Genomic DNA, 12017 nt, shown 5'->3' on the forward strand with positions numbered 1-12017 from the left:
AACCACCACAGAGCAGCAAGGGAGGGGCTGGGAGAGAGGCAGGAGGACCCGCTCTGGGTGCTTTGAAACTGAGCGTGTTAACTAGGCTTTAGGGGCAGGCAGCATGAGTGCTCAGAGCTGGAAGGGGAGCCAGGCCGCCGACCGGGTTCCGTGATCTTTCTGATCAAGGCGACAGGCCCCATTTCACCTCGAGTCCAGAGCAGGGAAATTCCCAGCAGAGAAAACCACTAGGGCTGAGTCATCAGAAGTGAGAGGAACATGGCAGGATGTGGGCAAAGATCATGACCTGGAAAGGGCCCAGGTAGGGCCCCACGTCCTTTGTGTGGGCGGGCAGGTCGGGGTCGGTAGTATGTCACCATCACCAGCTGCCAACAGCCCTGTCCTGGAGTCCAGCTGGTCCCGGCTTCAGACACAGGTCAGGCTCGGTGAGGGTGGGGACCAGGGCTGTGATGACAAGGCCCCCTGACTTCTCAGTGGGCCCTGTCTGAGTTAGTGAGAAGCCCAGGCCAGCCCCAGGAAGGGTGTTACATTGGCCTGGACCTGGCTGAATGCGGGTGGCAAGCAGGCGTCTTAATAGCAGAGGGAGCTGACAAATACAAGAGTCTTCCCATGCCTGCCACTGAGCAGCATCCCATACCTGTTGTCCTCCCATCTGGTCCTCACACGAACACAGGTGTCATGAGTACAGGGCCTGGCACCACAGGCGCTTGATAAATTTAAATGAATGAAACAAAACAAGCAAACAAAAGCCTTTGTAGGGATAGTGTCCCGTATGGTAATCTCGGTGCTGTGTGGTTGTATGCCAAGACCTCAAATTCCTGGAGAACCAGCCCCCTGCCCTGTTGGCTGGAGAGAGGAAGAGCTCACACAGGATTGCCCCCTCCACGCCCATTCCCCCCATGAGAGTTCTGTTTCCCCCGCACCCACTGGCCAATGCATCCTTTCTGGGCTGGCCAGAGAGGACTCGCGTGTAGAGAACATGGATTCCAAGCTGCAGCAACTTCTGCCTTCCCATCCATGGCTAAGATTCATTGAGAGCTTGCTTTGTACCAAGTCTTATGATAGGCACATGGCACAAGTCATCTCATTTCATCCTCTAGTCCACTTTGTGAAGGAGATGAAATTGGCTCCCTTTTGCAGATGAGGAAACTGAGGCTCAAAGAGGTTTGCTTCCTCTAGCCTGTTTGGCAAACTCCTATTAATCCTGCAAAGCCCACCTCCTTGACTAAGAAGTAGATCAACCCTTCCTGTGTCCCTCTGACACCGAAGCAAGCCTCTTTGCTGCATCCATCCTGTTGGATGATTATGTACCTCTGGGCCTTTGCCCTCATTAGACTGAAAGCTTAGGGAGAACAGGAACCAGGCCTGATACACATCCAGGTGCAGGGAAGTCACCTGGCACATCGTAAGTGTACGGTAAGTGTAGGTGGCTTATTTGAATTGTTTGCAGCTGTGCACACGTCAGCCCAAGCAAGTTCCTGCTTCATGCTTTCTTCCTTTTTCTTCTTAGAAATTTAACCTTAAATAAAATGCAGAAGTTTAAAGACTGGAAGACTCAGCTTCCTGGAGCCACTCGGACTGCTATTTTCGTACCCTTGGGCTCCCTGTCCCATGAGTGCATGAACCCTACTTCTCCACTGGATGGGACGTTGGTCTGCCTTTCAGGGGCCCCTCAGCGGGCCAAGCCTTGGAAAATGATCCTCATACATGTTCAACCTTCACCCCTTACCTCGTGGTGGGAGAGGAACAAATTGGAAGATGACTTTAAAAGGGAATATTATATTTTCTCTGGGATGCTGAGCTGACTTTCATTTCTAGGATCCCAAAGACCCGCTTGACCTTTACGTCCACGTTTGCCATTTTGGTCACAAGCTGATGACAATAAATTATATTTCTAGAGAATTTTATTGGATTCAAAATGCAGGGACTTCCCTGGTGGTCCAGCAGTTAAGACTCCGCACTCCCAACGCAGGGGGCCCGGGCTCGATCCCTGGTCAGGGAACTAGATCCCGCATGCCGCAACTAAGACCCGGCACAGCCAAATAAATATTTTTTTAAAATGCATTGATTTGCCAAAAAACATTCATTGGGCATCTACAATGATCCAGGCTCTTTGCCAGGTACTGAGGATACAAAAGTGAGTAATATCTCTTCCCTGTCCCCAAGGAGGTCACACAGTGTCCCTGGGGACACGCTCAGGAGGCCGGGCAATGCCTTCCTAGGGTGACACAAAAGCTTGTCCATGATACAGAGGCAGCCTTGAGATGGGCACTCAGGGAGGAAGCGGAGCGAAGTTGTTCAGGCTGCAGGATGTGGGAGAGCACCCACCTCATCTGATTAGCTTTTCATAAGAATACTGCACAGTAGGCCTGGGCAAGTTTTTGTTATTGCCATTTTATAAGGCTGCTGGGGCTCAGAAAGGTCAAGTAACTTGCCTAAGGACACACAGCCAGTAGGTGACAGAAGGAGCCGAACCTCCCAACCCACTCCTGTTTCCACTCTAGTCTGCCACCTCCTCACTCATTCACCCATTCATCCGTTCACCAAGAGCTATGCGGTGTTGCCACGGGTCAGGCCCTGTGTGCTAGATACGAGGCCTCACCGGAAAGAAGACGGCTGAGGCCCCTGCCTTCAAGGAGTTCACAGGTTAATGGCAGAAAGAAATACATAGAGGCTGTTGTAGTCAGGGCAGTGAAAGAAACAGTCAGGAAAGTAAGAGAGCAACGTGCCTGACCTGGGAGGCTGGTCAAAAATGAGGCGGAGCTGGCCAAGTGGAGCCTCTGGGGACATAAGTGATGTCCGCTTTCTAAACCTGCTGTGGGTCTACTTAGACGAACACTATGATATTTGGGGGAAAAAGTGGACAAGGACCCTACTGGGCCCCATACTTACTGTGACACCATGTCTGAATGTGAGCACAAATCCGTGTGTCTCTTGTTTGGGGGACCCTGAATCTCTGTGGGGAGAAGTCTCTTCAAAGTGGAGGAGGAACAGGAAATAGAGAGAGGTTTTTGCAGAATCAACAGAGCTGGTCAAGTGTCTGAACTTCAGGGTGGGACAGACCTTGGTTCAGTTCCTGGCCCTGCCGGGCGCGTGTTTTGTCATGTGTAAAATGGGCACAGAAACGTCCACCTTGCGTGGCTTTTGTCGGGATCAGGTGAACGCCTGTGGGCTGGGCATGTGGAGGAAGAGAATGTGATTAACAATCCCATGAAAGGGATTTGCTTCCCTAGCAGGGCCCAACCCAGCCTCCTTTCGGAGATGAAAGGGCAGAACAGAGCCTAGGAGGTTTCAGGTCACATCAAGAGTGAGGAGATGCAGGCTGAATCCTGCCCTGCCTGACTGTGCCTGGATCTTGGGTGAGGGCCGCATGGCCTTGGATAAGTCCTTTCCCTGCTGCGTGAGAGCTTTCTTTCTCAGGATAAATGTTTACACCCCACGTGGGGCCTCCACTTCCTTACCACTAGAGGAAGGAGGAGGTCGGGGCCCAGTTCTAATGTTTTCAAGTGTCTACAGCACTCCTGGAGGGGGTTCCCACGCTGGGGAGAAGGCTGCGGAGGCCCCAGGACGTATGGCTTGTGCTGCAGGCCGGGTTGGAGGGAACTTGCTCTTCTCTCTATCTGATCCCTCTGAGAAAGAGGAACCTGTGGTCTGACTTAGGCTGAACTGGCCAAAACAGGAACCAGGGTCTCTAGAGCATAAGCCACCACGAGTCCTTGGCCCTGGGCTTCTGTTTTTCAGATTGGGTCTCAGGATGGGATGTCCTTGTGGTCAGCTCAGTAACCTGGAGCCTTCATATTCCTTCCAGCTGCCCAAGGAGGTTGCCTGCCTTCCCCTTTATGGAGGGGGCTCCTGAGTGATGGGCAACCCAGGCCTTTGCCCAGCCTTCCTGGCAGAGGTGGTCCAGCCTTGGAAGGGCCAGAGTCACTTGGGGAACACCCTGGTAGGTTTCATCAGGGCACAGGGCCAAAATGTACTGTCACCCACCTTCATCCGTGTCGACTGGCTCTGGACATTGGAAAAAGTCTGTTTATTGTTGCTGCTGTTATTACCATTATTGTTTGAGGTTCAGAGAGGTTAAATGACTTGCCCAAGGTCACACAATTCAAAATTGCATTGTGGAACTGCAGTTGTGGCCCGTATCATATTTCTACTGGTGCGACATGGAACTGCTGTAGATGGTCCTGCTAATGGGAGGATGAGGTCGTGCTGAGATGGGGAGCCAGAACAGGAGGCAGGATGGTTTTCTGGGCAGATGTCATTGCTTCTCAGACATGTTTTGCCAGGGAGATGGCATAGAAAGGGTTGGAAGCCCTGGCCAGATTCAGAACATCAGTTCCTTTGCATCCAGACATAAAGCCAGTGGTACAAGGCCGAGCCCTGGGCTCTGGAATCAGATAGTTCCAATCTCTGCACCACTGCCTGCTAGCTGTGTGACCTTGGACTAGTTACTCAGCCCTGAGCTTCAGTTTCCTCATCTGTAAAATGGGAATATAGCATAGAGCCTCCTAGAAGGTCCTTAAGAGGATAAAATGAGGCCAAGTGTGTACAGCACCCAAGGTGGCACTTGGCACCTTCAGAGCTCAGTAAGTTTAGATAACAAATGTAAGTCATTACAGTGTGAAAATGCATCTTAGAGACCAGGATAACTTGGTCTTGGATTAACAGTGTTTGGGATCTGTGCCTGATGGACGCGCCATCTGGCCTCCCCTCGCTCACCTGGTCCACGGGTAGAAATGCGCAGGTTCGCGGTTGACACGTGTGGACACAGCGGCCTCAGAGGTGGCTGGGCCCCGAGTCTTGTCAGCCAGGCTCTGCTCAATGGCCATCTGGACCAGCTCATCCTCGCTCAGGCTGCTATACAGGTTGTACTCCTCTTGCCCAATGGCACGCTGTCTGCCCCGAGCACTGATCTCCGTGGCCATCCTCTTCCACCTCTCACCTTGGCCTCCAGAAGACACTCAGTGGGGAGGAGCAAGCATCAAATCAGAAAAGTCTGTGAGGAGATCAAAGCCACCCTGGTCACTAAGAGTTATGCAAGGTAGCTATGTCTACACACAGGGAAGCCTGTGCTTTCTTGTGGCAATCACACAATCATTTTTCATCCATTCATTTTGTCATATGATCCACCCAACCACCCATTCATCTACACATCCATCCACCCACTCATCTATTCATCACTCCACCAGCCTATCTAACTATCCGTCCAACCAGCCACCCATCTAACCAATTATTCATCGTCCCACACATCCAGCTGTCTACCCACCCACTCATTTATCCACTCACCCTCCCATCTGTTCACTTAGCCATCCATCTGTCCAACCATCTAATCATCCATCCAACATCCATGCTCCTATCCATCCACTCATCTGTCTAGCCAATCATCCAACCATCCACCTATCTCTCCATTATTCACCCTCAGATGTATCTGCCTATCCACCACCCATCCATTTATCCATCCATCCATCTATACATCTATATATTCAACCAACCATCCACTCATCCACCATTCATTTTTCCGTTCCAGACAGCCTATCTATACACGTGTGCATGCATCGTTAACTGAGAGATTATTTACTGAGCACCTCTTCTATGTCTGACACTCTTCTAAGCACTGGTGATACAACAACACGATCCCAAGAGACAGAATCCCTGCCCTCAAGGAGATTACACAACCGTGCCCACATTCCTTCCTTCCAATCATCCAACAACACCCTATCCACGCATTTCTCTGCCTTGTGCTAGAGTTGAGATTATTAGAGATGAATCACATGATCTAGTTAAAACCGATGGTTAAAATCATTTGCCGTGTAATTCCAGGGACTGTCTTCTTAAAAAAAATTGCCTTAAGGAGAAATGGACTTTGGTTGAGTCAACTGCTCTTAGGAAATGAAGTAAAATCAGCTTAGCCTGATTTTCATTTTGACCGGCTGACATGCCGTGTGGCTGTAGGTCAGTGATTCTGAGCCCTGACTGAAGATTAGAGTCACATGAGATCTTTTCAAAAAATACCAGTGCTGTAATTCGGCAAATGTTTGTTTGCTCGGCAAATATTCACCCTCCCCTTTCCCCTGGAGGCAGAATGTTGCCCCTTCCTTCCCCACTGAGATTGGGCTTGGCCATGTAACTTGCTCTGGCCAATGAATGTTAGTGGACGTGATAAAGCAGCCACTTGACATGCGCGTGTGCGGTGGCACTCGCTCTTCTGCCATCGCCAGGACTCCCCCTTGGAGCCATTGCCCTTTAGCTGGGTCCCAGAGTGAACCCACCTGGGGCTGCCACAGCTCAACCAGCAGAGAGGAGCTCTGTCCAGTGGGCCTGCAGCCTGAAGCTGAGTAGCCCAAGCTGAGTAACCCAGCCTGGCCTGGCCTAGATCAGCCTATGGACCCTCAGCGCCAGAGCACGAGAATCAATGCTTGTTGAGGGTGCTTTGTCATATAGAGTTCTCGTGGCTCTAGCTAACCAATACCCAGAAGACTAGGCCAGGCACTTCACAGAGAGGACATCTAAAAGGCCAACCACCAAACGTAAGGGGGCTTAACTTCCTAAGTGTTTGGGAAGAACTCAGATTAAGACCCCAATGCAATACCACTATACACCCACCAGAATGGCTCAAGGGAAAAAGATGGGAAATGGCAAGTGTTGGAGAGGAAGTGGAGCAACCGGAATGCTCCCCGCTCGTGGCAGAAGTGTCAAAATGGGACGGCATTTGCTAATGCTGAGCATATACATGTCACGTGACCCCCAAATCCCACTCCAGTCTCTATGCCCAAGACAGGTGTACATATGTTCACCAAAAGACAAGTTTGAGAATAATTCATAGCAGCGTTATTCAAAATAAACCCCAATGGGGCTTCCCTGGTGGTGCAGTGGTTGGGAGTCCGCCTGCCGATGCAGGGGACACGGGTTCGTGCCCCGGTCCGGGAGGATCCCACGTGCCGTGGAGCGGCTGGGCCCGTGAGCCATGGCCGCTGAGCCTGCGCGTCCGGCAAGTGTCTATCAGCATTTGAATGGATTACCGCACTGCGGAATATCCCTGGGATGGATAGTATGCGCCACTGAAATAGTCAAACTGCCGCTACACACAGTCACAGAATGCATCTCACAAACCTGAGTGAGCAAAAGAAGTCAGATAATAAAGAACATACATACACGGTTCGGTCTGTATAAAGTTCAAGGACAGGCATAACTAACTTATGGTGATAGAAGTCGGGAGAGTGGTTACCTTTGGGGGTTACTAAGTGGGAGGGAACATGAGGGGGGCCAGTCACGCTGTATTTCTTGATCTAAGTGGTTACGCGGTTGGTTGGTTCCCTTTGTAAGAATCCCTGGAGCCGTTCAGGCATGATCTGTACATTTCTGTACATTATACCACAGTAACACATCTACTTAAAAGAATATAAAACTGGTTCTAGAAAGGACTGGTGTTTGGGCCCCGGCTCAGACCCATTAAGTCAGAATCTCTGGGAGTGTGGCCTGAGCATCCCACTTCTTCGAAGGGCTCCACGGGTGACTGGGAACCACCACTTGGCAGGAGGACCAGCCATAAAGCACAAGGGGGGGGTCACCCATCTGGGGTGGGAGCGGGGCGAAGGGTGGGATCTGATGTGGGCTGAACCCTTGGTAGATATTCTTCCATCTAATTCCTGTCACAGCCCTAAGAGTAACACCTACTGCTCTGTAAGGCACTAGCAAATGAGAGTTGCTATTATCACACAAATGTGGGTTTTCCAAACACAGCTAGACGAGGCTGCAGCTCCGAAGGCAGCACACAAGGGCATCTGGGGACAGCGGTCCTACGCCCTGCCTCAGCCTTCCTGGGGTCATTCCCCTCCACCCGCTTCTCCCCACCAATTCTGCCTGGTTCGGTCGTTGATTTCCTCCTGCTTGGCCTCAGCAGTGGCTTTCATGGTGGTCTCCCAGCCCCACACCCCAGACCTCACCAAGTCCTTCCTCTGCCTAACAGAATAAAGCCTGCACGCCTGGCCTTGGCCTTCCACCTCTTCAAAATCCAGTTCCCATTCTCCCTTCACCCTCTTCCTCTGCATCCCTGACTTTCCAGGTAAGGCGAGGGCACACCTCTCCCCCAACCCAGCCGTGGTTCCTACCCCAGTGCCCTTGCTTGAGCTGTGCTGGACACATCTCCCTCCTTCCTGCATTTTAAGAACTCCTTCTCATTCCTCAAGGTCCAGAGCAAGTGCCTCCTCTTCCAGGAAGCCTACCCAGTTTCTTCCAAGGAGCATTCTGCTGCTAGAACTTCTCCCTCCAGGCTGTGGTCAGTAGTTCATGTGTGGACTTGACCCTGGGTGGTCTTCCCAAGACCAATGCCTTATGAGGGGAGAATGCCTGGTTTAAGTTTACTGTGTGGGTGGCTGTATCTCTCCACTATCGTAGGGTACAGCAGACCCTCTTGATTGCCCACCCAACAGCCATTTCCCCCAATTTCTCTGATAGCAGAACCTGGCTTTGTTCAGGCAGGCAGTGTGCCCTCTTCCATGGACGAAGCATGACTGTTCCAAGACAATTGGGACAATCTCACCCCCTTGGCCAGTGACTAATTTAGGGGTAGGCATGTAGCCTGGTTTTGTCCAAAGAGACATAAAGGAAATTCTGCCGGGGTCTCCCAGGAAGGACTTTCCTTTTCCTAATAAAAGAGAAAGCAGTGAAGAAAATGACTCCTCGCCCACACCCCTGCTTTGTGTTGGAGGACTTGCTGTTTGGAGTGGTGGCAGCTATCTTGTAACCCTGAGAGGGACAGTGTCGCAACAGTGAGTTTGACGGAGTGAATGACAGGTCTTCTGAGTCCTTCATTATATCGTTGGGCCGCTGAACCAGTGCTGGGTCTGCCCATCCTGGCCTGCTTATTAGGTAAAGACTGAAGATCCTTATGGTTTAAGCCAACGTTAGGTGGATTTTTTGTTATATGCAGTCAAAAATCATCTTAAAACATGGTTCTTAGGCCTGACCGAGAGTCTTGAAAACACGCCAAGGCTCTAGTCCCACCCGAGACCATGAGCTCAAAGCCTCCAGGGCTGGCGGCCAAGCATTGCAATGTTCAAGGCTTCCTTGACAATTTTAGTAGGTAGCCAGTGCTGAGAACCACAGCTCCACATCAAGTGTCAGGTAGCTGCTCTGTGCTCCACCCTAGGGGAGGGAAAGGGGCATTCTGACCTCAAAATCACTTTGTGCCTAACGTTTGGGGCACTATTATTATTACCATTATTATTATTTTGCCGCACCGACAACCTCTGTTTTGTTTATCGTGTAAAGAACCCAAGACTGGCAATCAAGAGACTTGGGGGTTTACGTCCCAGCTCAGCCACGAGCATCTCTCTATCTCTCTCAGGCTCTCAGTTTTTCCATCTGTTAAATGGTGGGATGGGCTAGAACCTGCCTTCCATCCCTTCCCTCCTGGAAGGGGGCACTGTGCAGCCAGGTGGTCCCACCCCCAGCTGACCCAGGCCCTGCTTCCCACCCCTTCTTTGCTTCCCTGTGCCTTAGGTCCCTGCCTTGGCTTTTCCAGAGCTGGAATTTGGCTCTACCCCCACCTGGCACAAGGCAGAGGCTCAGTTCATGTGGTGCTACCCTGACCGGAAGTGCCGATGCCCAGTGCCTGCCCAGCGTCGTGGTGCCCTGGCCTGAGGGCATCTGCTCCAGACCAGGAGCGAGGGGGAAGAGCACAGGACTAAGAGTCAGGGACCTGGGTTATAGTCTCCAAGTTGATGCTAAAGTGCTATGTGACCTCAGCCACATCCCTGTCCCTCTCTGGGCCTCAGTTTTCTCATTGCAAAAAGAGGATTTTGGCTAGAAGGTTTCCAAGGGTTCTTCCAGTTCTAAAGCTTCTACAACTCGTTGAGATGCTTGGTTAGCTCTGTGCTAGTGAACACCAAACTCTCTGTCCCTGGGAGTCCCTTATGGTCACTTCAACAGGTCCACCGTATGTATAGAGCTTAGCATCGGTCATGGGGGAATAGGGAACCAAGCAGGAATGGAAGGATCTCAGATCTGAGTGTCAGGAACCCTAGGTCTAGTTTCAATTCTGCAACTTACTAGCTATGTGACCTTGGTCAAGTCACTTCCCCTTCTGGGTCTCCGTTCCTTTATCAGTAAAAATGGGAATGAGACAACCCACTTCACCATGCTGAAGGGGCCATATACACGTGCTGGTCAAGTGCAGGCAGCTGGGAGGGGACCCCTCCAGCCCCTCACCCTAAGGCAGCATTGGCCCTGCAGCCTGGTATGGGTAGCTCAGAGGTACCCGGACAGCACTCGGCTCCAGCAAGTACCCCTTCCTTGACCAGATTCCTAGGGAGGCGAGGACAGTCAGGTGATGGTTACCTGGAACTGCCATCTCCCGCAGCTAATTCCAGACTCCCAGGCCCTCCCCCGTGGATCAGACAGCGTCCAGAGACTTTCCCTTTTGTCACTTATTCCATGGCATTGCCCCAACAACAGCCCTAGAAACTAAGAACGTCTTTTGTTGAATTAACTTATTAATTCTTATGCATCCTCTCTCTTTTCAAAAAGACTTGATGCCCCTACATGATTGAACCCATTTGATAGACGAGGCAATTAAGATTCAGAAAGGGGAAGGGAAAGGTTTGCATGAGGACAGGCAGCTGGAAAGTATGGATTTGGAGCCCAAGCTTCCTACCTCAAATCCAATGCTCCTTCTGGGAATTCCAGGAACACCAATCCAAGTAAGTGGCACTCACAAGGGTTCTGAGCAGGCAGGGGTAATATAGCCATCCTCACCCAACCCGGCACCTGCGCGGTGGGGACCATGGTGGGTTCCCACAGATGGGGGTTGACCTTGAAGGGACCTTGAGGGAGAAGAACTTCCCTACCCTCACTCTTGATTTTCCCACTGAGATCCTTAGCCTTTGAGGGGCTTTGAGTAAGTCCCCATCTTTAGAATCCTCCTGTTTAAAACGGAGACCCTGGTAAGTACTGTTGTTAAGGAGGTGGTGGTAGAATTAAGAGGTTCAAGCACGGACAGGCCTAGCGCTGGGCCTGGCCGTTGGTAAGGAAGTGTGTGATACCGGGCTACTTCCCCATCATTGGGCCTGTGCAATTACAGGCTAGGACTGCTGCCAGGGACACTGGCAGGTGGAACTGCTCAGTCTTAGCATGAGGGGGCAATTAGGAAGCAGCCTATGGGGGACTTCCCTGGCAGTCCAGTGGTTGAGACTCCATGTGTCTACTGCAGGGGGCACAGGTTTGACCCCTGGTCGGGGAACTAAGTTCCCGCGGGCCACGCTGCATGGCCAAAAAATGAAAAAAAGAGAAAAGAAAAGAAGCAGCAGATGGGGTCAGCTTGGCCGGGTTCAAATCACAGCTTTGCTGGTTGGTAGCTCTGTGACCTCTTAGAAGCTCACTTTTTTCACCTGCAAAATGTACCTAAAAGAGTACCTATGTCATGGCAGAGTGAGGGCAGGGGTGAGGAGGTGAGATCCTGGGTGATGCCCTGCCCCTCTCTTGCCCTCAGTTTCTCATCATCTTTGTGCTGTCAAGCTTGATTTCTGAGGCCTCAGCCTGGGGGCTAGGCTACCTTCTGGGCCTGAGTCCTGGAGAGAGGCCAGCGGTCTCAAGGGACCCTCTGGGAGGCTGATTGGGGTTAAAAAATAGCCCTTTCCCAGGGAAAGGGAGAGTGTAGTGGGCCCTGCCAGTCGAGCCAGGGGCCTGCAGAGGGAGCGGTGGTCGAGAGTAGCTGATCCAAGGCCAGCTTGGAACAGGAGAGACTGGAGCCACCCCTGAAGCTTCCAGGGGCTCCTCCTTTGCCTCCTTTGTGGGGCCCCAAATTCTGGCTCCAGGGGAGCCCCCAACTCTCCCAGGGCAGCTATAAAATGGGGATAACAGTGGCTGTGACGGGGCTCCTTGAGTTAACACAGTAAAGCACTCAGAACAGTGCCTGGTCCATCCACAGCCAGTGCTCTTCTAAGTTAGGCCTCAGTTTTTACATCTGTGAAATGGGCATAGAAACATGGACGCTTGCAGGACTGGAGTGAGGACTAAAT

The 12017-nt window shown here is 51.6% G+C and overlaps 1 protein-coding gene across 1 annotated transcript in view; it reads right to left on the reverse strand.

The window, feature by feature from the left end:
• ASB2 (ankyrin repeat and SOCS box containing 2) overlaps nt 1–10900 on the reverse strand; it is a 30904-nt gene extending 20004 nt beyond the window's left edge. The window contains exons 1-2 of the mRNA XM_024757866.1: nt 10655–10900; nt 4720–4996 (exon numbers count right to left, since the gene is read on the reverse strand). Coding sequence (XP_024613634.1) covers nt 4720–4925 — 206 coding nt within the window. The 5' untranslated portion in view covers nt 4926–4996; nt 10655–10900. The remainder of the gene's footprint in view (nt 1–4719; nt 4997–10654) is intronic.
• Nucleotides 10901–12017: the final 1117 nt, after the last annotated feature.

The sequence above is a fragment of the Neophocaena asiaeorientalis genome, unplaced genomic scaffold (assembly GCF_003031525.2).
Source record: "Neophocaena asiaeorientalis asiaeorientalis breed wild unplaced genomic scaffold, Neophocaena_asiaeorientalis_V1.1 scaffold476, whole genome shotgun sequence".
Classification (NCBI taxonomy): domain Eukaryota; kingdom Metazoa; phylum Chordata; class Mammalia; order Artiodactyla; family Phocoenidae; genus Neophocaena; species Neophocaena asiaeorientalis.